The sequence below is a fragment of the Arabidopsis lyrata genome (genome assembly GCF_000004255.2).
Source record: "Arabidopsis lyrata subsp. lyrata unplaced genomic scaffold ARALYscaffold_3, whole genome shotgun sequence".
NCBI lineage: Eukaryota > Viridiplantae > Streptophyta > Magnoliopsida > Brassicales > Brassicaceae > Arabidopsis > Arabidopsis lyrata.
The window spans coordinates 2117667-2140901 of NW_003302553.1; the positions used below are offsets into that span (position 1 = coordinate 2117667).

The following is a 23235-nucleotide window of genomic DNA, read 5'->3' on the forward strand; positions in this document are numbered from 1 at the left end:
TTAGTTGTAACTACTTTCTTTTACTACCTTTCACTATTTCTGCTTCTTCTTCTTTTTTTTCAGGTAAGCATGGCTTTATTTTCTATTAATGTGTCTACTTTCTTTTACTTCCTTTCACTATTTCTGCTTCTTCTTCTTTTTTTTCAGGTAAGCATGGCTTTATTTTCTATTAATGTGTATTTGTAACTACTTTCTTTTACTTCCTTTCACTATTTCTGCTTCTTCTTCTTTTTTTCAGGTAAGCATGGCTTTATTTTCTATTAATGTGTATTCGTAACTACTTTCTTTTACTTCCTTTCACTATTTCTGCTTCTTCTTCTTTTTTTCAGGTAAGCATGGCTTTATTTTCTATTAATGTGTATTATAACCTTCCAACTTTTTCTTTTCATAAGCTTGTCCCCATTCAAAAATATATTGAGGGTTGTGTGATAACTGGATATACGAATATTAATTTCGTATTGGAAATTGTTAGTAGATGACACATGAAATTCATTGGAACAGCTCGCGCATAGCAATGAACTAATCTCTACATAATGAGTTTACAAGATGCACTAGTTAATTATAAATAGATTTATAAACAACATTTTTAATATACTGCAATATTAAACATGAGTTTACAAATCTAAAACATTAATCCCAACAATTTGGAAGACCAATAATCCTGAAGTCCTCAAGGTTGTGCAATTTTTGTTTTCTTTCAGGTTTTCTTGAATTAGAGTAAGAAAAAAAACACATTATATGGCATCTTAATCAATTTTTTAGGTAGACATTGAAACCATCGAAACAGAGCTCTCCGTTGAAGCCACCTTGATTGAACTTTCCGGGGAAGCAGTCTCCGTTGAAGCCACCTTAATTGAACTTTCTGGGGAAGCCGTCTCCGTTGAAGCCACCTTAATCGAACTTTCTGGGGAAGCCGTTTCCGATGAAGCTATCTTAATCGAACTTTCCGGAGCAAGTGAACTTTCCGGGGAAGCTGCTGGAGCAATCGAGTCAGCGCCACTTGTATCCGTGAAGGTGGAGAAACCTGGAGCAGCTGAGCCGCTCGGGGTGGTGGTCGCAGCGGCCGGGTTCCCAGCCAAAAGGCCTGGAGTGTACGGAACACCTTTGCCTGGAACCCAAGTATCACCTTGGATGTACTGAGCCGGTGTGAACTTGAGGATATCTTCGTCGCTCAGTGTCTTGATTCCAGCCCATGTAACCCGGTTTGCAAGGGCGGATCCCGGTCCGGTGTTTTGGACCTCAGAGTAAAATAATGTCTTGAGGCCGAAATCACCGAGCCATGGTTGCCATCCTTGTGGCTGAACAAAATCTGGGATGAAAGTGTTCATGATGATAGTCCTTGAATATTCCTTCCATGGCCTACCAAGATAGGCTTTGCTGGTTTCCTTGACTGCCAAGTAATCTGGTTCACCGGCAATGGTGCATCCTTGGAACACAAATCCGGTAACTTCCCTTGGGTCTTTACGACCGTGGGCTGTGATCGGGCATGCTTGGTTAGGGAGTGGCTTCCTCACCAACAAAGTACAGTTTTGGAATACAGCAGCTGCATCTCCAAAAAGGAAATCAATTGTGCCTGAAATGGTACAATCACGGAAGAACTGACGGTGGGAGTGAGTGTAGAGCGTGTCTTGGTAGCCATCGAATCTACAATTGAAAAATATCGACTCATCCGATTGAACTCTAAGCGCAACCGCTTGATGTTTTATTGCCCCAGCGGTGTTTTCAAACCCGATGTTCTTGGCAATGAAGTAGTTTCCAACAATGGCTGCATAAAAATTTAGGGAACATTTTACATATATGACTTCTAAAACTTTGTAAGCTAACGAGAAAAAAATCGTCAAAATATATATCGTACCGACAGTGGCGGTACGGTAGGTGGTGATACCATCCTTGTAATTCTTATTTCCGGAAATGATGGTTTTGTCGGGACCATCACCGATGAACACAAGATGCGTCATGCTCTTGTTCACCTGAACATACTCCTTGTATAGTCCAGCCTTAATGTGAACCACGAAAGTTGTGTTCTTCTTCTTGGGGACAAACTGCAACGCTTCATTGATCGTCGTGTATTGACCGCTCCCGTCCTGGGCAACCACAATATCAGGCTTCACATCGGAATATGCGGCAGCAGCTTGCAGGAGTTTACGCCCACGCTGGTCTAACCACGAAGGGAATCCTTCGGCCAAAAGTCGGCGGCTGTTCAGCCCTGGAATCTGCATTTGGCCAACAAAATTCGACATTTCGCTGATGATCGCTAGCCCGTTGTGGGTCAACTCGATTGCGGTCTTCAACGCTTTTTTCATTGTCTCTCCTGCATTCCCTTGCGTTCCTTGAAACCCTTCAAGACAAGTCTCCTCGTGGCTGATTGCCGCGCTGAGCCAAATCCTCAGATTGATCAGAGCTTCGTCGAGCAAGTGGAACTCAAATTTTCCAAGCTCCTCGAAAGAGTTACTTAGCTCACCCAACGCGTAATCCATAAGCTCCTTGCACTGATCAAGCGCCATCCTTGTCCTTGGATCCTTCTGAAGCTCCATCATCGTCTGCGACTTCTTAGCTGCGTCCGTGATCTGCTTCATCGTAACACTAAACGCAGTCTTAACCAACTCCATCGGGTCGGTTGTGTTCTTCCCGTTCTTAATCAGAGTGTCTTCACAAGTCTTTCTGTAATCAGTTGGTGCACAAACATCCTTCACGGCCTTGACGGAAGCTGTTATCTCTCCTTTACCTTCGGAGTCACCGTCATTCTTATTGAGGCTGACACCAACGGTAACCGCGACTACCATCGAGATCAGAAGAACAGAGGAGATGGTGATAACAACATACCTCCTCTTCCTCTTGGCTTCATCGTCGTATCCGTACGACATAATTGTTTGTGTTTTTCGTTACAATGATTAATATTTGTTTTGTCTTCTCTAAATCAAATTGTTGTTGAACTTGAACAGCTCTGAAGAATTATTGTAAAAAATATTAGAGCTGTTCGTTGTTCTTTTGAGAAAATGAAAATGTGAGTTTTATGGACTCCTCCGTCGAAGGTTACGTAGCCTCCTTAGGAGTGTGTATTTTTTTCATAATTGTTGAGATAGCTTATTTATAACGGTTATGACAAATTAAGAGTTCGTTATTTTGGTTGCTCTGTATTCTAAGGCTTGGCGGGAAATCCGGCTAGTGAGAAACTGTTGAAAAGACAAAAAATAGGCTTGTGGTTTTGTTCTCTTCTCTGTTTCCTTATGAGTTTCTAAATAGGGAAAATAATTAATCTTATTTTAGGGATTCAATAACTCATTTTTTGTTTGTTTGTTCTTTTCTCCACCGGATTAATCAGTGTCTTATTCGTGTTTTATAACTACTAATTGACATACCATACGGTACAGTTGTGAATATATATGTAGAGGTTTCCCCATTACTTATCAAAGGCATTTTCTCGATGTTAAAATTCTAGAATAAATCAGTGTGCGAATTTATAAAAAAAATAAGGAGATTATGATTGAAACAAACTATGGTCTTAAAATAAAAGAAATTCAAAAAAAACAAAAAAAAAACATTTGTATACACTGGAAATATTATCCGTTTTCACCGCACTGAATAATTGTATTTGATTCTTGACGAATCTTGACAAATAGTATATACGACTTAACTAGTCAATTTGGAAGAAGTATATTTAGTTTTATGCAATACTTACCATTAAACTCTAGATTTTCTTTCTAGTTTTGATCGGAAACACATTCATATAGATCACAGAGGTAGAGACATAAACACACACAAAGTTTAATATAGTTTATCTTTTTGGAGATTACATCAAGCCACCGGCATATGGAACTCCCATGTTCGGCAACCAGCTATCTCCGACTATAAAGTTAGAAACGGTGAACCAAACAGCTTCAGTTTTGTTGATCACATGATAACCTGGCCAGTTAACCCGATTAACTGTTTCTGAACCTGGTCCAGTATTTTTGAACTCCGCATAATACAATGTCTGCAAAGCGAAATCACCCATCCATTCAATCCATCCTTTACTATCAATAAACCCATCCAAGAAATTTTGCAAATAAACCGTCCTTGAGTACTCCTTCCATGGCCGGCCTAAATACGTCTTAACAGAGAAACTACTTGAAACCAATTCAGCACTAGGTGTAATTCTACAATTCTGTATTGAAATCCCGGTATTCTGGTTTGGATCACTCCTGCCTTGAGCTGTTATGGCATTGAATTGTCCCTGAAGTGGTAACCTCGGAATGAGGTTGCAGTTCTGAAGAACCGTGGCCGCATTCCCAAATATGAAATCTACAGTGCCATATATATCGCATTCTCTGTAGAACTGCCTAAGTGAGTGGACATAAAGCGTATCTTGGTAACCCTCGAAGCTACATTTGTAAAATGCTGACATGTCTGCACTGTTGCGGACAGCAACAGCTTGGTGTTTGTTAGGCCCAGCCGTGTTTCTCAGGGTTATGTTCGCCGCGATGAAGCCTTTTCCCATAACAGCTGGATCCAAATAAATCAAAATCAATCCATCTTTATATTGAATAGTTAGTATTTTGCCTATAAACGATCATAACCTATTCTTAAACAATGTATCGTGATGGATTTTTGTGACGTGACATCCAAGGTTTCGATTGTCTTATATATATAATGCAGACGATAGTTTAACAAATGTAAACATAAATACAAACGCAAAACGGGAATACACTATCAAAGCCTAAATGACTTACCGAGTGTAGCAGAAGCGAAAGTCGTGGAGCCATCAATGACGTTTCTATTTCCTGTAATGATTGTTTTGTCAATGCCGTCACCAACTATCATTACGTACGATTTGTTGCTTGGGACTGTGACGTACTCTTCGTAAACTCCGGCGACAACGTAAATCACGAAGTATCCGTTGCCAGATTCTACCATTGTCGGCGCAGCAGCCACCGCGTCATTTATGGTTTTAAATGCATCAGCATTTCCACCATTAGGGTTAACGACCACCGTTTTGGTCACCTTAAGGCCACCATTGCCGACGGGAGAAGACTGTAAAATTTTAGAATGGTTGAAATTATGTTGCAAAATTTTAGACTGTAAAATTAACAACCCACCGTTTTGTATAAGTTACATGTGAATTATAGAATTACATTATATGAATCGTATGATATAAATTTCAACCAAATTAGTGCATATCTGTGCTTTTTTTTTATTAGCTATTTATATGTATTTAGATCTAAAGAACTTGTAGCGATCATAATTTAAGAAAAATTAATAGAAAAGAACCTGAAGAAGCTTTCGTCCAACAACCATAACTTTCTCGTAGACCATTCTCTCACCTTCAGTCACCTTCAAATACGAAATTTCCGGTAAAGACAACTTTTTCCCCTCCGTCAGAATCCTCGGCGGTGGCTTTGTCGCCGAAGCATCAGATGTGATCGGCCAAGCCTCCTTGGACAATGCAAGAGAGACGCTAGTCAGCTTTATACCCTCCGAAACCCTCCGAAGGATGTCCTCGTGGCCGTTAACAACATTCTCTGAAGATTTTCGGGCGACCTCATGAACCGAGTCTAGGCATGTCTCGTAGTTCGTAAGGGCGGCGCTAAGCAGCGTGAGCAGATCGTTGACCTCAGAGTTTCCGAGAATATTCTCCTTGATGGCGTTCACACGTGTTAGGTGGTCAACGGTCAGGCCGGTGAGTAATTGGCAATCGTTAAGAGGTCCTGAGGTGGGATGATGTTGGTCGAAGGAGGCGAGAAGATCTTTAGAAGCTTCTAGAGACTTTAGGATGACAATGCGGGCAAACCCGGGAACCGTACCAGGTGATCCGACGGGTAAGACAGATTTACAGACGGATGGGTAAAGTGTGGAGTCACATAGAGCTTCAGATGAAGTTAGGGTTTGACAATGAGAAAGAGTGGAGAATAGAAGGAAAGAGATTGCCGTGAAGAGGATACTATTTTTAGCCATGGCTTTGTAATGATCTCTAATTACTAAATAGGGTTGATGTTTACAAGTTTACTTCAAGATGCTTGTATGTGTATTTATACATGATCTAACCTTGGCTTTTCGTTTAAAATATATTTTTTCTGGTAACAGTTTCCCATTTATTTATGAAAATGTAAATATATATTATCTATCAAACTGAAAACTTAAATAGAACCTACTCCTAGAGTGCTCTGCAAGTGATGGTATTTTAAAACGTGCAAACAACAAATGATAATTCATGATAATTCATGATATCCAAAGATATGGACAACATATATATATATATTTTTTTTCATCTGACAACATATATATGACACTCAATTTTCTATTTCTTTTTTCCAACTGTAGGACGTAACGTTTGACACAAAAAAAAAAAAAAAAAACTAAGGTTTGAATTAATTTTTGAAAATGACAAATACATTTATGTACGTGGATACTGGAAACTCGTGATTAAATATTTCGTTTGAGTTAGTGGCAGACCATATATCACAGTTCTTCATCCGTCCGATTCAAATCAGCTCAAAATATTCAAACAAGATATACAGATAAAATGACAGCAAAGTTTTGGAAATATTTTCGACCACTGCGAAATTATTGAATGAAATTTGAATTGGATACGAATAAAATTAAATGCTTTACATAAATGTATAATCAGGAATTTATACTTTATTTTTTTTGGTATCAATGTTAAGTGAGATACATGGAATTAATAACATAAATCTAAAATAATAGTAAAAGAAATTTGAATTAGTTAGCTAGTAGACCAGCGGTGAATGTGATACCTGTTGCCGGAAGCCATCTCCGACCGTCAATGAACGATCCGACGGTGAATGACAATGCAGTCCGTTTGTCCATGATATGATAACCAGGCCATTTAACCCGACCCGTTGATCGCCAACCCGGCCCAATGTTATTGTATTCTCCATACCACAAAGTGTCCAAAGCAAAGTTGCCAAACCATTCAAGCCATCCTCTGGGTTGGACCAGCTGGCTCATGTAAGTGTTCATGTAAACCGTTCTTGAGTAAAGTTTCCATGGCCGGCCAAGATAAGTAGGTTGTGTAGCCAACACGTAACTGTTCTGGATTACGAACCCTGTATTTTGATTACGGCTTTTTCTTCCTTGCGCGGTTATCGTTACCTTCTGGAGCGGTAACGGAACCCGTGTGTAGATTTTACAATTCTGTAGAACCGCAGCGCCATTTCCGAATATGAAATCAATGGTACCATAAATTTCACAATCTCTATAGAACTGACGGAGGGAATGGGCGTAAAGAGTGTCTTGATAACCTTCCACGCTACATCGATAGAAGGCGGATTGGTCGGAATCAACCCTCAATGCGACAGCTTGACGGTTTTGCGGCCCAGCCGTGTTTCTGAATGTTATGTCCTTTGCTATGAATCCTCTTCCGGAAACAGCTGATCAAAAAAAAATTAAGGGTTAATCATGTTAACTAGATATAAGTAACAAAAGTATATTAAATAAGTAGTTACTTGCAACATAAGAAAGGGATAACTTATAAGAAAGGGATAACTTATAAGAAAAGACTGTAAAAGGCTTGAAAGTTTGTAGATTCCAGAAAGCCAAAGCATATATATTTCCTGATTTTCAGACACAACAGTAAATAAAAATTGACCAAAACAAAAAGGTAATGAAAAGATTAGTCAATCAATTAAGTAACTGATTAGATATTGAATTAGTAGATAACTATAGCACAAGAAAAGAATGATTTATAAGAAGAAAAACTATATATAAAGCATGAAAGCCTGCGGATTGCAGAAAGCATATATGCTTTCTAATTTTCAGACACACTAATATAAAAAGTTTGACAAAAACCAAAAAGGAAGAAAAGTACAAAAAGGTTGATCAATCAATTAATTAACTAATGATTTAATTAACTAAAATATCAATACTAACCGACGGTTGCGGTTCGGAATGTGGTAAGACCCTGCATGAAATTCCGGTCACCGGTAATAATAGTCTGTCCGATACCGTCACCAACAAGCATAATGTTCGTCTTCTTCTTCTTCAAATCAATATTTTCTTTATACACACCTTTCTTCACATATATGACATATCGCTTTGTGCTATGATTAGGAGCCTCGTTGATGGCCTCATTGATCGTCTGATACTTCCCTTTTCCATCTATCGCCACAACCGTGTTTGGGTGCATCGCACTGGGGTCATGATGCATCATGAGGCTCTCATCGGTCTCCGTGAGCCAGTCAGGGCTTGCGGTGAAGCTCTCATTCCTAGATGCCTTGAAAGGCAAGGCATTAAGCTGCGTATACATGTCTAAGACGTTGCTCACAAGCTGAGTGACTTGTCTTAAGCTACCTTTGATCAATTCCTCGTACTTTCTCTCTGTTCCTTCAAACCCTTCTAGACACGTGTCTTGGTTACTCATAGCCGCGCTGAGCCAGGTTTTAAGATTGCCTCCTGCAGCAGCAGCGTCGTGAGAGCCACCATCTATTCCTCCTCCTCCGTGGAGTTTGTTCATCTCCAGCATCGACCATGCTAGCTCCGTTACCGAGAAGCCTACAAGCTCTTTGCAATCCTCTATGGCAACTTGCTCACGCGAACGGATAGATAACGTCGATACCGTTGGGATTCCTTCCATTGCTAACTTCGCTTTGTCATGTGCTTCCTTTACTGCAGCGCTTAAAACCGAATGCGGAGTTAATCCGTGACCCGATTCCTTGATGTGCGTCCGGATGTTAGAGACGCACAACTCGTGAGCATCAATAAATTGGCACGCTTTCGCGACAAGAGACCGAAACTTTTCTTCTATGTACGGTTTGAAAACTGTGGTTTCATACGAGTAAGTGTGAACAAACATAAGCATAGCTAAGAGAAGAGCGGTGAGAAATCCGGTGATGCCCATTTTTGTTTCGAGTTTCGGGTTTAGGTTAACAAAAGAAAAAGAACCGAGAAAAGAGTGTGAAGCCATATATAGAAAAAACCTAGGGAGGTTTAGGTATTGATTGTTAGTGAAGAAATGTTCTTTGCCTCTTTGGGAACTGTAGGAACAAATTCATAGTTTACTTTTTTACCTTCTTTTGTTACTCTCTTCTCAAGCCAAAGTTATTCTTTCTTCATTACCCAAAACCAAAAGCTCTCTTTTATTTGCTCTCTAGACTTTAGATTCTGCTTCTAGCTCCTAGCCTCCAACTAGCTTTCACCGGTACAGTTATTATCTGATTACACCCGGTTGATATGAAAACCGACGCAACCTCAAGTAAACCGATAGAATGACGGTTTATTACGTTCTAGTTAACCACCGTATTTTGTTAACCCATTGGTTTATCAAGTGAATAAATAAACCGGGATTTTCCGGTTTGCACAGCTTCGTTTCTTCCCTCCCATTTGTCATCTTATCTTCTGCAATTACTGGTAAAGTGAGCAATCCGTTAATCCCTAGAGAAACTGTAATCGTCTCGTTGATTCGGAGAAATTTTTCTGGTTCCGCGGAAAATGTCACTAACCCAGATCGTGAATCCTATCATATATCCATCTCGCACAATTCCACGGCGTTTCACGGCGATTTCACCTTTTCAAACCCTAAACCCCCAATTTTCCCGCCACCCACCTCACGCACTGTCTCGGAGACTCTTCCTTCCTTCTGTTTCCTCGATATGGGATGCCATAACCGGTGGTGGAGACTCGAACCCCCGTGAGGCCATTGCAGCGGTTCGACGCGGAATGCAGCTCTTCAGACAGGTAAAATTGGAAAATTCCGACAAACAGAACTGTTCTAACAAAAGAGACTCTTTTCATTATTCTGGACTCTTGAATCTGACCATGCTATTCGAGATGCTTTTGGTTAAAGGGTGATGTTGCTGGATCGGTGGCAGAGTTCGATAGAGCAATCGTTTTGGATCCCAGGCAAAAGGCATGTACGTTTTATCATAATACGATTTCTCTGTAAAGCTTTGAAATTTGAATCAAATCTTTACTCTTTTTGTTTGATGCGAACACAAACATTTGTTTTGATGACAGATCTTTGGCAACGCGGGCTTTCTCTTTACTATGTAGATAGGTACTAGCTCCTACTCACTGTCTCTTGTTAGGATTTGAGTTTCTTCTTGCAATACGGTGAATCAGCTGTCAAAAAGTTTAAAAATTGCTTCTTTCTATTGTGGATTTTGCTCTCCGTAGATCGTATGAAGTAATGAAATTATCCAACAGGTTTGAAGAAGGTGCAGAGCAGTTCCGGATAGATGTTGCTCAGAACCCAAATGATACAGAGGAGTCCATTTGGTGCTTTATCTGCGAGGCTCGGCTCCACGGTGTTGATGTTGCACGAAAACAGTTTCTCGAGGTTTGTTTTTCCTTACCCTAAAGCTTATCATTCCATGATCAGTAACAAAAGCAGAATATGAGATCTTAGGAAGAATTATTTGTAGGTTGGTAGAGATTCTCGGCCTGTGATGCGGGAAGCTTATAACCTATTCAAGAATGGTGGTGATCCTGAAAAGGTTTTGAGACATGTTTCTTGTTCATTGATATCATGATTTTCTTCCATCAAACTATCTTAATATTCTGATTTTGAAAAAAACAGTTAGTTAATGACTTCTTGAGCGGTCAAGCAAGCGAATACTTCTACGCTTCGCTGTACGCAGGGCTCTACTATGAAGCTGAGGTAAGCTCTTGATCTTGAACTTCTCCAACACAATCTTCATTGTTCTTCAAGAACAAACAATCCTGAGTAATCTTGTTTAAGTTTCCTCTTTGATTCTCGTTGTAGGGTAAATCAGAAAACGCAAAGTTTCATATAACCGCGGCTAGTGGATCTCCATATGGGCAGAGGTTTGAACCCTTATAGCATAATGTTAGCAATTATAAAGTGATTCGATGGTCTAGTCACTAGTGTTTCTGATACTTTTTCATCCCAAATTTATTTCAGGTCTGACGATTATATGGCTTCACTTGCTAAAGTTCACTGCCTTAGTAGAAACTGGAGCTCAGGTATTGTTTGAACCTGTTCATGGTTTTGTGGAGCCAAACATTCTTAGTTTTTAAGGCCCAATTTGTGATATATCAGCCCAATTAAAAGTTGGACCTCGGTCTGTGATTTCTGAAGTTTAATTTATGGGACCTGAAAAAAGAAAGGAAATTACTCAATTAGTAAGCTCTTAGAGAATGTTTGGTCTTTTACTATTATCCCTCCTTGTAAGGTACATAGATGATAGAATAGAACTATAGATGTTTGGAATGAATTTTAATTTAGCGGTTTACTTTTCTGGTATAATACACATAAAAATCTAGTTGCCTTAAAATTCTAGTTTAGCTTAGTTCGAAATAAAATCCTTTTTTTATCGTTTGGTATTACTGCATCTCAAATAAAAGTCAAAATAATTGAAGTTTCAGTCCCGGATTTGGTTGAGTAGTTTTTACTTTTTAAGTAACTGAGAACGAAACTATTACTTGCAGTGGCATATAGGTGACATAGTGCCGTTTTTACGTATTTTTTTTCTCCAATTAAATTATAGCGTATACGCATCAACATACTGTAGTTACTAAACTAATCTCTCTATACAACTTATATACTACCTTTCCACAAAACTCGGAATAACAAATTTTGGATCTCGTAAAAGTGATAGTTCATCTACGCAAACAGAATTAAATAAACTAAATTTCATAATTAAACTATAGTTCATCTGGTGCACAAAAAAAAAACTATAGTTCATCTAATTAAACAGAATTAATAGTATATAAGGTATTTTGGACTGTACTTTATATGAAGGTTAAAATAATATCTGTAAATCGTTGAAAGAACGTCATATACTAGTATTTTTTTTTGTTATGATTAACTTAAGGGATGAACAAAAGTGGAGACGGAGACACAAACCAGTTTTGTCTAATCACACATGTTATATGAATTAAATAAGTGTGTTTTGGGAATATTCTGATCTGGCAAAGCACCAAAAAATTGGGATATTCTTGTCGTCTGATGGCTTGCATGGCATATACTTCGCACATCAGCAACTCTTCCATCGCGGCAAAAGACCAAATTGTCTCTCCATACTAAATCAACGGAACCTGAAATTACCAGCGAATATATACGCCTTGTTATTTATTAATGAAAGATATCCATTTCTTAAATCTATTTTTTTTGTAAACCCATATTATACGAAAAAGACATCAAGAGTTCATTTTTTAATCACTTTTTTTGTAAACCGATAAACGGAAAAGAGTTATTTTTAACAAGGCAAAGTCTCAGTCAGGGTACTATCGTCATTTGGCTACTTTAGTCTGAGACCGTGAAATAAAACCAGAGCTCTTGTCCAACTTGGAGACGATTAACCAAGTTGCATATACACGGTAAGGTAGACGGGAGTTAACATATACTCTCAATCTCAAACCTACACGTGGCAATATTCATACGTGTCATCATCTCGCAACTCAAGCCGGTCATTCGTTAAAACCTAACGTGACGAAACCACTCCCCTTGCCGTTGAATATACTATTTGCCAGACTGATTTAAACCTTAAATAGTTAAATTCCAAATAAAATCCAAAACCTATATACACACATATATATATATATATATATAACGTCGATCAATTGATTAGAGGAATCTCGAGTATTTCTGACATGCAATCGTGAACGGCGAGTTTCGACGACGGTTAGGGGAGTATTAATCGATGTCGACGGATAAATTGCTACTTCCTAACGGCGTTAAGTCAGACGGAGTCATGAGAAGGACCAGACCTGATGCTGCGGCGGCGGCGGCCGCTTCTTATTCTCTCGGCGGTGGAAGTCAAATATTTGACGAGCTCCCCAAGGCTGCGATCGTCTCGGTCTCGAGACCCGACACCACCGATTTTAGTCCCTTGCTTCTTTCTTACACCTTGGAGCTTCAGTATAAACAGGTATGAACAGGCTTATTATAGTTTACAATATCTGACTTGTAGTTTTAGAAGAACTTAATTTCCTCTGTTACATTGTGATTAGGGTTCTGATTTTATGCCCCAAATTGACCATCGTCTCTCTTTGATTTTTTTTCCCCCTTCTGTCTAGAAAGATTTGATATTAGTGACAGAGAAATCACATAGAGAGATTCAATTTCTTGCTAAAGAAGTTTATTCATGGATATATGCAATTTCATGGTTTTTGATCTGTCCTGTATTAATTAGTAACAACAAAGACCTTTTTTTAATAGGCATCCTCTGTTTTTGGTGTATGTTTAGTTCAAGTGGACATTACAGAAGAAGGCTTCTCAAGTTCTTTACTTACATTTTGCGTTGAAGAAACGTTTGATCATTGAAGACCTTCACGACAAGCAAGAACAGGTCAGAATTTTCAGGGTTTTCAGATTTGCTAACACACGCCAAACAAATCATTATTGAACTCGAGAAATGCGGTTTTCGACAGGTTAGAGAGTGGCTACACAGCTTGGGGATTTTTGATATGCAAGGATCAGTTGTGCAAGATGATGAAGAACCTGACGATGGCGCTCTTCCTCTGCACTATACTGAAGATAGTATCAAAAACAGGTGCTTGCTTTTCAAAGCCATAAACCTTTTCGGTTTTGTGGATTCGAGTAAAAAGTGTTGTTTAAATTTCTGAAACAGTAGCTTTTTATGTTGTGCAGGAATGTTCCTTCGCGTGCAGCGTTCCCAATCATTCGTCCAACTATAGGCCGGTCAGAGACAGTTGTAGACCGTGGGAGAACTGCAATGCAAGGCTACTTGAGTCTCTTTCTAGGGAACTTGGACATTGTAAACTCTAAAGAGGTTTGAGATTTTTCGCTGGCGATGACTATGACTTTTCTAGTTGTGATTTTTATGTTGCTTGCGTCACACTTAAAACGTATCCACAGGTCTGCAAGTTCCTTGAAGTTTCTAGACTCTCGTTTGCTAGAGAGTACGGTTCCAAGATGAAAGAAGGATTTGTCACAGTGAAGCACCTGAGGGAAGTCCCGGGTTCTGATAGTGTCCGATGCTGTCTTCCTTCACATTGTTTCGGCTTCTTTGGAACTAGCTGGACAAAGGTTTGGACAAAATCAACTCGGGGTTTTTGTAAAGTTTCTGATTTTTTCTTGCTCAGATGAATGATTTTCTGCATTTATGAATGTTTCCAGGTATGGGCGGTTCTGAAACCGGGATTCTTGGCGTTACTAGAAGATCCATTCAGCGGAAAGCTTCTAGATATAATGGTGTTTGACACATTGGGGTTACAGAGTACGAAAGAGTCTTCTGAGCAACTGCGTTTGGCTGAACAGGTGAAGGAACAAAACCCATTGCGTTTTGGCTTTAAAATTACTAGTGGGGACCGAACCGTGACGCTGAGAACAACGAGCAGCAGGAAAGTTAAAGAGTGGGTTAAGGCCGTGGACGAAGCTGGTTGTTACAGTCCACATCGGTTTGGTTCGTTTGCACCACCTAGAGGCTTGACATCGGACGGAAGCCAGGCGCAGTGGTTCGTAGACGGTCACACTGCGTTCGAAGCCATCGCATTTGCAATTCAAAACGCAACATCAGAGGTTCCATTTCTTTACCCCAACTTGCATTTGAGAATCGTACTTAATATCTTAGTTTTGAATCTAAAATGTCATCTACAGATATTTATGACTGGTTGGTGGTTATGCCCGGAGCTATATCTCAAACGCCCCTTTGAAGATCATCCGTCATTGCGGCTCGATGCGTTGCTGGAGACAAAAGCAAAACAGGGCGTTAAGGTATGCCTAATAAGCTTACATTTAAGGATTCGATTTGTTTTGTTATATAAGCAAGAATTAAAAATTTAAACTTGTTGCAGATTTATATTCTTTTGTATAAGGAAGTCCAAATCGCGCTGAAAATCAACAGTATGTACAGCAAGAAACGGCTTCAAAACATTCACAAGAACGTCAAAGTTCTTCGTTATCCAGACCATCTCTCCTCCGGCATATACCTCTGGTACAGTATTAATCGAAATGCAGGGATTTACTTAACTACTTAACTAGAACTAAAGTTGGATTCTGTGGGGTTTTCAGGTCGCACCACGATAAGATAGTGATTGTTGATTACCAAGTTTGCTTCATTGGAGGATTAGATCTCTGTTTTGGCCGCTACGATACAGCTGAACACAAGATCGGAGATTTCCCTCCTTATATATGGCCAGGAAAGGATTATTACAATCCTAGGTAAGATCCTGAACTTGTTTATTATATTTTCTAGCAAAAGAAATCTATCTTTCTTACGAATTGCTTCTATTGTCAGAGAATCTGAACCAAACTCATGGGAAGAAACGATGAAAGATGAGCTAGACAGGAGAAAGTACCCGAGAATGCCGTGGCACGAAGTCCACTGTGCTCTATGGGGACCGCCTTGTCGCGATGTGGCTAGACATTTTGTCCAGAGGTGGAACCACTCTAAGGTAATGGAAATGTAGAGAGATTTCAGTTTCTAGCGTTTACGTTTGGAATATCATGGTTCTGATATATTTTAGTCTTCGTTAAATTAGAGAAACAAGGCACCTAATGAACAGACGATTCCGTTGCTGATGCCTCACCACCATATGGTTCTTCCTCACTACTTGGGAACTAGAGAGATCGATATTATCGCAGCGGCTAAACCCGAGGAAGATCCTGACAAACCTGTTGTTCTTGCCAGACAAGACTCTTTCTCTTCTGCCTCGCCGCCACAGGACATCCCTTTGCTTCTCCCACAAGAAACCGATGCAGATTTCACCAGCAGAGGAGATCTGAAGTTCGACAGCGGTTCAAGACAAGATCTTGATCGATCCGGCAGTCAAGTTGAGTTTCCTGGGGAAACTTCAGAGGAAAGCGACCGGGACGAGGCTGTGAACGACTGGTGGTGGCAGATTGGGAAGCAAAGTGATTGCCGGTGTCAAATAATCAGAAGTGTTAGCCAATGGTCTGCTGGGACGAGCCAGTCTGAAGATAGCATTCATAGAGCTTATTGTTCGCTTATCCAGAACGCTGAACATTTTATCTACATAGAGGTATAAATTAATCATTCAAACATTTTCATACAAAATCTCTTGACCTCAGATTGATTCTTTATCCTAATCACTTAATCTTGTTGTTTACCAGAACCAATTCTTCATCTCCGGGCTAGAAAAAGATGACACGATTCTTAACCGCGTTCTTGAAACGTTATACAGACGCATTCTGAAGGCTCATGAACAGAACAAGTGCTTCCGCGTTGTGATCGTTATTCCGCTTCTCCCTGGATTTCAGGTACTGTTTGCTTCTTCCAATCGCAATAAAAAATTGTTAACAGAGTAATATCACGAAGCCAACCATTTTTTTTCTGTTGACATAAAACAGGGAGGTATTGATGACTTCGGAGCAGCCACGGTTCGAGCACTGATGCATTGGCAATACCGTACGATCTCTAGAGAACGAACTTCGATTCTTGACAACCTTAACGCTTTGCTCGGTCCCAAGACGCAAGAATATATCTCTTTCTATGGTTTGCGATCGTACGGACGGCTGTTTGAGGACGGTCCAATTGCAACTAGCCAGATTTACGTGCACAGCAAGCTAATGATTGTTGATGACCGGATTGCGGTGATCGGATCTTCTAATATAAACGATCGGAGCTTACTAGGCTCCAGAGACTCTGAGGTACTTTCACAACTCCAATTCATTTTCTTTATGGCAGCAAGACAGAGTTATGCATGTATTCATTTGAATCAATTGTGTTTCAGATCGGGGTTGTGATCGAAGACAAAGAATTCGTGGAATCTTCAATGAACGGAGTGAAGTGGATGGCAGGGAAATTCTCTTACAGTCTTAGATGTTCCTTGTGGTCAGAGCATCTCGGCCTTCACCCTGGAGAGGTAATTTTACAAGTTTTCTGAAAACGCCTATACTTAACATTCTTGACTTAAGAGACCTTTATTTTCATTTGAATTTATATAATCCAAGCCTTGTTTAGTATTTTCACTTGTTTTTTGGTCTATTCTCTGATAGTGGTGGTATCCTATTTCCGTAGTATAAGATTCCGTGAGCTGAAAGCTTCTTTTGACCATCGTTAACTTCATAGCAAATTTGAAAATGTTAATTTTATTTTTGTGTTTAGATGCAAAAGATCGAAGATCCAATCAAAGATGCAACATACAAGGACTTGTGGATGGCAACGGCTAAGAAGAACACCGATATCTACGACCAAGTCTTCTCGTGCATCCCGAATGAACATATACGCTCAAGGTTCTTACTTCATCCCTTTTTAACGTAATCTCCATACCCTTAGTGATTAAAAGATACTAAATTAACTTAATCCTCGATATGTAACTAAGTTGGGTTTTGAAACGCAACTGAGAGATGATCAAATCTGCTTCTGACTTTGTCTTCCTAAACACAGAGCTGCATTGAGACACAATATGTCTATTTGTAAAGACAAGTTGGGTCATACTACGATCGACCTTGGCATTGCACCGGAGAGGCTAGATTCATGCGGAAGCGACTCGTGGGAGATGCTGAAGGAGACAAGAGGGCACCTTGTGTGTTTCCCATTACAGTTTATGTGTGATCAAGAAGATCTCAGACCGGTTTTCAACGAATCCGAGTTCTACACTGCTCCTCAAGTCTTCCACTGACCACTATTTATGTACGCCCAGTTCTCTTTAAACAGTTAATAGAGTACCTAAGCTGGTTATCGAAAACTATATTAGATGGTTGAAGGAGCTCACACGTTACTTTTGTATAGAGATGTTAGTTATATAGAAAGAGGAAATTCATTTGATTGCTTCCTAGATTTGCAGAGGTATGTGTGTGTATAGTATACACTTCTTGTAAATAATAATGTTTATGTACCTCAAGCTGTACAATACATCTTCAATTGCGGATAGGTTGCATACGGGTGATATTCTGGTTCTTACGGCTTTGGAGTTGATTTATGTTTGATTCTTGTTCCAAAAAGCCTGTTTTCTCATCATATGTTTCATAATAACTTACGAAGCTTCCCACTTTTTAAATGCTTGTTAAAATTTCAAGTAGATTGTTATAGGACTCTGGTTTGGCAAGAAAGTAATATTCAATGCGAGTTTACCCAAGTCTATTTACATTGCAGCATTTTTCCTTTTCTTCACCGGTCCAAAACTAGTACCTACTTACAAGTTTCAAGTCGTGGCATGGTGAAGATGTTGCTATAGAGATGGCGACGAAGATGAGGAATGGAAAAACAGGCACACGGCAGAGATATCATCCATGGCGATTCCGCGTCTCTTTCTATTCCAAGCTCTAACCGCTTGCTGGACCAGTCGTTTGGCAGCCTTTGGCCGCTCTTCGGTCGACGAAACAATAGCTATGGCCTCTTGGTTTGATATCACATCCCATACCTAGAATGTTTCAAGTACATGACTTCGCTGCCAATAATAAACAAACAAACTAACAAAGCTTACAGAAATGTTCTTACCCCATCAGTGGCTAAGATTATGAACTGGTCTCTAATGGATATATGCCTCTGAGTGACTTCAGGCACTGAGACCAATCCGTAATCTTTGATACAATAGTCTCCGAATGCTCTTGACATTGCGAGTCCTGGAGATTCCTCTTCTGGTTGCCACACACGGTGGACCCCTGGCTCGTCCTGAAGGCAAAATACTCTCCCGTTGCATCCGATTATCCGCTCTTCCTCCTCTGTTTTAACAAGAAACAAAATTTGAAAGATAAAGATTCAATACTGCTTAGCTAAATGCACTGAGATTTACATGATTTATTTATGCTTATGGAACTAACGCGGCAGGTTTGGTTTGAAATCTACAGTGAGCTGAACCGCAACCAAGCTTCCTTCGTCTGAAACCGTGGCTAATACTGCGCGTGAATCCCCAACGTTTGCTATATAAATAACATCACCCTGTAGCAAGAAACCAATTAAGAACATTGATCAACGAACAGAGCAGCCTTTTATAAGATTTATCATTCATGAGGTTCCTTTTACCTGTCTCACAACGGTTAGAGCAGTCGTACCGCTGTTGAAAGAATCGATCTTTCGGTGATGCTCAAGCTCCCGATCGACAGCTTCACATGTTTTGAGGAATGAGTATTTCCAGATGGCGAACCGCTGTAGCTTTTTATCGTATTCATCGAGGTCTGTGTCGGGCTCTGCTAATGTGGTCTGAGAAAGAGTCTCTTTCCAGTTGCAGAGCAAAGATAGAGGCATTGAGTTCCTGACTTGTTTAGAGACAAAGTGTCCCCAGGGACCGTGTCCATCAAATATCCCACAGAAGATCATGTCTTCTTGACATCCAAATCCCTGTTTACGTTGCAGAAATTGTCAAAACATGATGAACAAATATTCGCGAAGAAGTTTTTAAAGACCACACTATCGGGTAACTCAGAAACAACAGCTTAGATCTTTGGACTGGTGATAATAACCCTAGATGCAGAGAAGCAGTCAAAACAAGCTAGACGCAAACGCACACGAAGAGAATTGCGTGAAGCTAACATCTTTGGACTTCAATATTCCTAAGGTGAGCAAAACGTGACCGAAAAATTGCTCTAAGTAAACACCAAAAACCGCATAAAACTTCTAATAAATTAGCTCTAAGATAGCTATTTGTAGAAGTAATGTACCTCCCAGACGATGGCAGAGTCCTGATTAACGCCTTTCTCACCGCGTCTAGAGAAAACAGAAGCCAAGTTATTAGAACCATCTGCATTAATGCAACCAGAGGATCTCAGAATCAATTCCTTTTTCTTCGCCTCTCTCGCCATTTCATCTGTGGCTTCCTTCGCATAGCTCTTGCTATTGTTGTTCTTGGCTTTCTTGGTCGAGAAGGATCTAGCTATACCGTTGAACATGGAAGAGAAATGTCCCATTTTGTCCAGAAGGTGAAAATATCATATGATCTTGAACTCTGTAAATGATAAATTCATGTAGTTGCATTAAATCAAAGAGCAAGAGGGAGATAAAATAATATCAAAGTAGGAAATTTGTTTTTTGAGAATCGTTTTCCCGGGAAAAAAACAGGGGATAAAATATAAACTTTGGAATTTAAAACAGTTATAAGGACAAAAGATGGTAAGAGAATATTCATATCTGACTTGGAATTCCATTAACACAAGTTCTAACATTCCTCTAGAGTTATAAAAATTATAACTTGCAAGATTCGGAGATTTTCTCTTTTTTACTTTCCGGGAAAAATAAGCAATAAAACCTTCATATCTTAAACAGAAATTGGAAAACCCTTTGCCTAATTTCTGTGAAAACAAGATTTGCTAGTATTTGAAGTATAAGCTTTCTAATCTACAAAAGTAAGATTAAGAAGAACCGTGAAACAAAAGGGTAATTAAAAAAGCTTTCAAATCTACAAAAACATTGTTGAATTGCACCAAACAAGAGCGTACACAGAGAGAGATCAGGAGGAAGTGACGTAATACACACCAGATAGATTACGCAATGCTGCTAAGGAAAAAGAAGTGACGACCGGACATAGATGACGTAAGCTCGGAGAAAGTGACGTAATACCCAAACGGAGAGGAAACTAATGGAGTAGAGAAAGATTGACTCACAAATCAGAAATCACAATCCATTTAATGATTCCGGCAAACACAGGGAAGAAACAAAATTAGATATTTCTCTACTTTTATTTATTTATGCTATGGGGTTCTCTGCTCCTCTCTTATTTTCTTGTGGCATGATAATAAAGGCAGAGACGTAGCAAGACATCGTCTATTGTCGTTAGTGGGTTATGTATATATAGTATTTATTATAAATCCTCAATTCCTAATGCAATTTAAAACTTATTGGTTAGGAAAAAAATACTTGTATGTGAAAACAAAGATATTGAGAGCAAATTTACAGCTCGTGTGGTATATAAGTTTGGTTATAGTAAACAGTGATGCAATATGACAATGATATCCAACCTAGGCTAAAATGTAGAGATGAGAAAACAATCAAATATTATAAAATGAAAAGTTAGGTAATTTGTATAAATAGCACATAAATAAAAGTCCACAATGGCTACAGTGACAAAAGCAAAAGTCAACAACGAATCTGTAAGGACAATTTCGTGCAAAGGATGTATTATAACTATCTTTTGGTTAAGAAAATGAAATTCCATCTTCGAGTTAATTAGAAGTTTTGTAGATAACAATGTAGTTCAATAAACTTTGGTAAGTTCAGTAACGCAAAAAGATTATATTGTTTCCGTAATGGGAAAAAAAGCAGCTTGGAAAAGAAATGGCGTTGGCCTTTGAGCATGCAAACTCAATAAAGTTCCGAAGATCGTAGCCATACACGTTCCATGCTTGTATACCTACCTCGAAACTATAAAAAACCATAAGTGAAACTAAATTTTGAGATTTTAAATTACAGAGTCTATATATGTCATGAAAACCGAAAATAACAAAAATTTAGGTAGATTTGGTATTACCATCCAACCCTAGGGTAACATACTCTAGGCTCTAGCTAGTATCAAAAGATTTCCATTAAAATAGTAACCCGAATCGAAACCCGTAACGTCACAGCTTTGCAATAATAAGACGCCGTGACGAAACTGTACTAGAAGAAGCCTTTTCCCACAAGTGTTAAGCGGTGAGTGGACCCAGAGCGATGACCTGGTTGATGTGGTCGGTAACGAATAACGATGATGCAAAACAAAATCTTTGCATTGTCTCAATTATTTTCGAACTAATAACCACAAATGACATTCAATTTTGCGAGAGACCATACATTTAATCTGATATTCCCACGTGTTAGACCATATGGCACGCGGGACAGACAGAGCCACAAAGGATTCAGAGGAGAGGACTTTCGGTTTGAGGGCCAGACTCCGGTCATATCACACAACTGAATGTGGAGGTTTCACAGTAATATTTTTTTTGGTTAGAAAAGTTAAAATTGACAAAAAGCCATGTGAGAACCACATTGATTAGTTCGGTCCTTGTAGGGTCCATATTAGCGAGCACAATCTAAAAAAGGATCATGCCATTCTTCTGATTGACGCGTGGTGACCAGCAATCGCATGTGGGACGGTGCACCGGATAATGACACTTTTTGTGAGTTTGTGTGCCGTGGCCTCTCGTTCCACTCCCACCCAGTCCCAACATGTTATTTTTATTTTTTTTAATCCATAGAGAAAATCATCTGATCTAATCATAATAAATCAATAATCATTGGAATAAGGAAAATTCAAAAAAGTAGAAGAAACCTTAGTGTTGAGTGGCTTTTAATTGGTTGCTAGTTGTAAGAAAATGATAAATAGTTTATTATCCAGTTGATACTTGATATCATCTAGAAGCATCATAATTACAATCATTACAAGGAGATAATCTTTTTGTCCATCTTTTTGGTTGAAAAATTCAATTAATTACGCATTATCTTCCTAAAATTTGGATTAATATAAACTCAAGCAATGATTGGTCGTGCCACCCCAAAATGATTATGTATGAAGAAAAACAAGTGAGATCTATATTCATTAGGATGAAAAACCAGAAATATAATGAAATTAAAAAAAAAGGCTTTAACTAATGAATATAGATCTCACTATATCATTATATTTCGTGATTCTGAGTACCTCCACAAAAACTTGTTTGCGGATGACGAGAAACTCCATTAGTCCAATAATGTTTCGAGCCTATTGGGCCATAATAGAGGCCCATTATATTATAAACCTGAAAGTGGCCAACTAAATGGAGAGTGGGAGACATGTCTTGATTGTTGTACCGGAGTATTCCAGACCGGTTCTTTCTTCTTCTTCCAAAACCCTTCTTCTCCCCTGTATCACCGATTCAGAAGAAGTCTGCAATTTTTCCTTTGCTTCTTATGTTCAACTCTTATTATTCCGTCCTCTAAGATGAAACCAGTGTCGCTGTAGGATTCCAAGCTTATGAGATTTTCTGCGACATCGCCTCTAGGTATCACTTACTATTGCTTCATGTGCAATTCACACTCTGCAAGTAGATTGTTCTTCAGATCATTTTCATGATGATTAGAGTATTCATTTCGTTGCAATTTGTTTGACTCTGCACGTATTTGTTCTTTAACTGAGGGTGTTTCGGGCAAATTTTTTGAGGACCTGTTCTGTTACATTTCATCATTAGCTTCATTTTCCTATAAGTGTTCAATTGTTTGTTTCTATTGGTCCGTTGCTGTGAAAATCCAATGGGAATGAGAGGAGTTTTGTCTATTTCAATCCTTAATCATGCCCCGACCTCGAGTTATGCTGTTGCAATCAGATCATCAATTTATACATTCCATAGACTCTATCCCCTGCAGTGACATAAAATACAATTTTCATTTACTTTCTGTTGTTTTGATGCAATCTCGCACTTCATATCTCTCTTAATATTCTTTATGATTCACGCAAGCGATAATTTGTCGTAAA

The 23235-nt window shown here is 39.2% G+C and overlaps 6 protein-coding genes across 8 annotated transcripts; 2 read left to right on the forward strand and 4 right to left on the reverse strand.

Moving 5' to 3' along the window:
• Positions 1-536: 536 nt before the first annotated feature.
• Positions 537-3066, reverse strand: LOC9320585 (probable pectinesterase/pectinesterase inhibitor 21). The gene is made up of 2 exons (XM_021030218.1): positions 1856-3066; positions 537-1765 (listed from the first exon to the last, which is right to left on the reverse strand). The coding sequence occupies exons 1-2, from the start codon at positions 2862-2864 to the stop codon at positions 759-761; spliced, it is 2016 nt and encodes a 671-aa protein (XP_020885877.1). The 5' UTR covers positions 2865-3066; the 3' UTR covers positions 537-758.
• Positions 3067-3682: 616 nt separating this feature from the next.
• Positions 3683-6083, reverse strand: LOC9320586 (pectinesterase). The gene is made up of 3 exons (XM_002884474.2): positions 5248-6083; positions 4710-5010; positions 3683-4482 (listed from the first exon to the last, which is right to left on the reverse strand). Exons 1-3 carry the CDS (start codon positions 5929-5931, stop codon positions 3791-3793), a joined length of 1677 nt encoding a protein of 558 aa, XP_002884520.1. The 5' UTR covers positions 5932-6083; the 3' UTR covers positions 3683-3790.
• A 457-nt stretch (positions 6084-6540) lies between these two features.
• LOC9320587 (putative pectinesterase/pectinesterase inhibitor 22) lies at positions 6541-9127 on the reverse strand. The gene is made up of 2 exons (XM_002884475.2): positions 7867-9127; positions 6541-7367 (listed from the first exon to the last, which is right to left on the reverse strand). Exons 1-2 carry the CDS (start codon positions 8897-8899, stop codon positions 6697-6699), a joined length of 1704 nt encoding a protein of 567 aa, XP_002884521.2. The 5' UTR covers positions 8900-9127; the 3' UTR covers positions 6541-6696.
• Positions 9128-9237: 110 nt separating this feature from the next.
• Positions 9238-11186, forward strand: LOC9320588. 2 transcript variants are annotated; one of them, XM_002882382.2, is made up of 8 exons: positions 9238-9669; positions 9779-9845; positions 9949-9988; positions 10138-10270; positions 10356-10427; positions 10511-10591; positions 10697-10758; positions 10856-11186. In XM_002882382.2, the coding sequence occupies exons 1-8, from the start codon at positions 9424-9426 to the stop codon at positions 10926-10928; spliced, it is 774 nt and encodes a 257-aa protein (XP_002882428.1). In that variant the 5' UTR covers positions 9238-9423; the 3' UTR covers positions 10929-11186. The 2 variants fall into 2 exon arrangements, with proteins under 2 accessions (XP_002882428.1, XP_020886158.1); XM_021030499.1 differs by lacking the exon at positions 10856-11186 and having other exon boundaries at positions 9312-9669; positions 10673-10763.
• A 1276-nt stretch (positions 11187-12462) lies between these two features.
• Positions 12463-17753, forward strand: LOC9318496 (phospholipase D zeta 2). Of its 2 annotated transcripts, none has more exons than XM_021030496.1 (16): positions 12463-12824; positions 13143-13244; positions 13327-13448; positions 13547-13688; positions 13775-13945; positions 14036-14437; positions 14516-14632; positions 14713-14852; positions 14930-15079; positions 15156-15312; positions 15400-15900; positions 15992-16138; positions 16229-16528; positions 16612-16743; positions 16986-17137; positions 17268-17753. In XM_021030496.1, exons 1-16 carry the CDS (start codon positions 12597-12599, stop codon positions 17500-17502), a joined length of 3198 nt encoding a protein of 1065 aa, XP_020886155.1. In that variant the 5' UTR covers positions 12463-12596; the 3' UTR covers positions 17503-17753. The 2 variants fall into 2 exon arrangements, with proteins under 2 accessions (XP_020886155.1, XP_020886156.1); XM_021030497.1 differs by having other exon boundaries at positions 16986-17113.
• Positions 17754-17856: 103 nt separating this feature from the next.
• Positions 17857-20572, reverse strand: LOC9318497 (probable protein phosphatase 2C 34). The gene is made up of 6 exons (XM_021030498.1): positions 20292-20572; positions 19481-19764; positions 18846-19160; positions 18644-18761; positions 18321-18544; positions 17857-18243 (listed from the first exon to the last, which is right to left on the reverse strand). Exons 2-6 carry the CDS (start codon positions 19724-19726, stop codon positions 18052-18054), a joined length of 1095 nt encoding a protein of 364 aa, XP_020886157.1. The 5' UTR covers positions 19727-19764; positions 20292-20572; the 3' UTR covers positions 17857-18051.
• Between the last annotated feature and the right edge of the window lie 2663 nt (positions 20573-23235).

Bases quoted from the DNA above. Each gene is read 5' to 3' on its own strand.
- LOC9320587 (XM_002884475.2), bottom strand. From the start codon at position 8,899: ATGGCTTCACACTCTTTTCTCGGTTCTTTTTCTTTTGTTAACCTAAAC. The intron at 7,368-7,866 runs GTTAGTATTGAT...TTTTTTGATCAG, and splicing joins ATTCCGAACCGCAACCGTCG to CTGTTTCCGGAAGAGGATTC.
- LOC9320586 (XM_002884474.2), bottom strand. From the start codon at position 5,931: ATGGCTAAAAATAGTATCCTCTTCACGGCAATCTCTTTCCTTCTATTC. The intron at 5,011-5,247 runs GTTCTTTTCTAT...AAAATTTTACAG, and splicing joins TTGGACGAAAGCTTCTTCAG to TCTTCTCCCGTCGGCAATGG. The intron at 4,483-4,709 runs GTAAGTCATTTA...ATTTGGATCCAG, and splicing joins TTTCGCTTCTGCTACACTCG to CTGTTATGGGAAAAGGCTTC.
- LOC9318496 (XM_021030496.1), top strand. From the start codon at position 12,597: ATGTCGACGGATAAATTGCTACTTCCTAACGGCGTTAAGTCAGACGGA. The intron at 13,245-13,326 runs GTCAGAATTTTC...GGTTTTCGACAG, and splicing joins TTCACGACAAGCAAGAACAG to GTTAGAGAGTGGCTACACAG. The intron at 16,139-16,228 runs GTACTGTTTGCT...GACATAAAACAG, and splicing joins CGCTTCTCCCTGGATTTCAG to GGAGGTATTGATGACTTCGG.
- LOC9318497 (XM_021030498.1), bottom strand. From the start codon at position 19,726: ATGGGACATTTCTCTTCCATGTTCAACGGTATAGCTAGATCCTTCTCG. The intron at 18,545-18,643 runs GTTAGTTCCATA...TTGTTAAAACAG, and splicing joins TTTCAAACCAAACCTGCCGC to AGGAGGAAGAGCGGATAATC. The intron at 18,244-18,320 runs GTAAGAACATTT...GAAACATTCTAG, and splicing joins TAATCTTAGCCACTGATGGG to GTATGGGATGTGATATCAAA.
- LOC9320588 (XM_002882382.2), top strand. From the start codon at position 9,424: ATGTCACTAACCCAGATCGTGAATCCTATCATATATCCATCTCGCACA. The intron at 9,670-9,778 runs GTAAAATTGGAA...TTTTGGTTAAAG, and splicing joins GAATGCAGCTCTTCAGACAG to GGTGATGTTGCTGGATCGGT. The intron at 10,428-10,510 runs GTTTTGAGACAT...TGAAAAAAACAG, and splicing joins ATGGTGGTGATCCTGAAAAG to TTAGTTAATGACTTCTTGAG.
- LOC9320585 (XM_021030218.1), bottom strand. From the start codon at position 2,864: ATGTCGTACGGATACGACGATGAAGCCAAGAGGAAGAGGAGGTATGTT. The intron at 1,766-1,855 runs GTACGATATATA...ATTTTTATGCAG, and splicing joins CTACCGTACCGCCACTGTCG to CCATTGTTGGAAACTACTTC.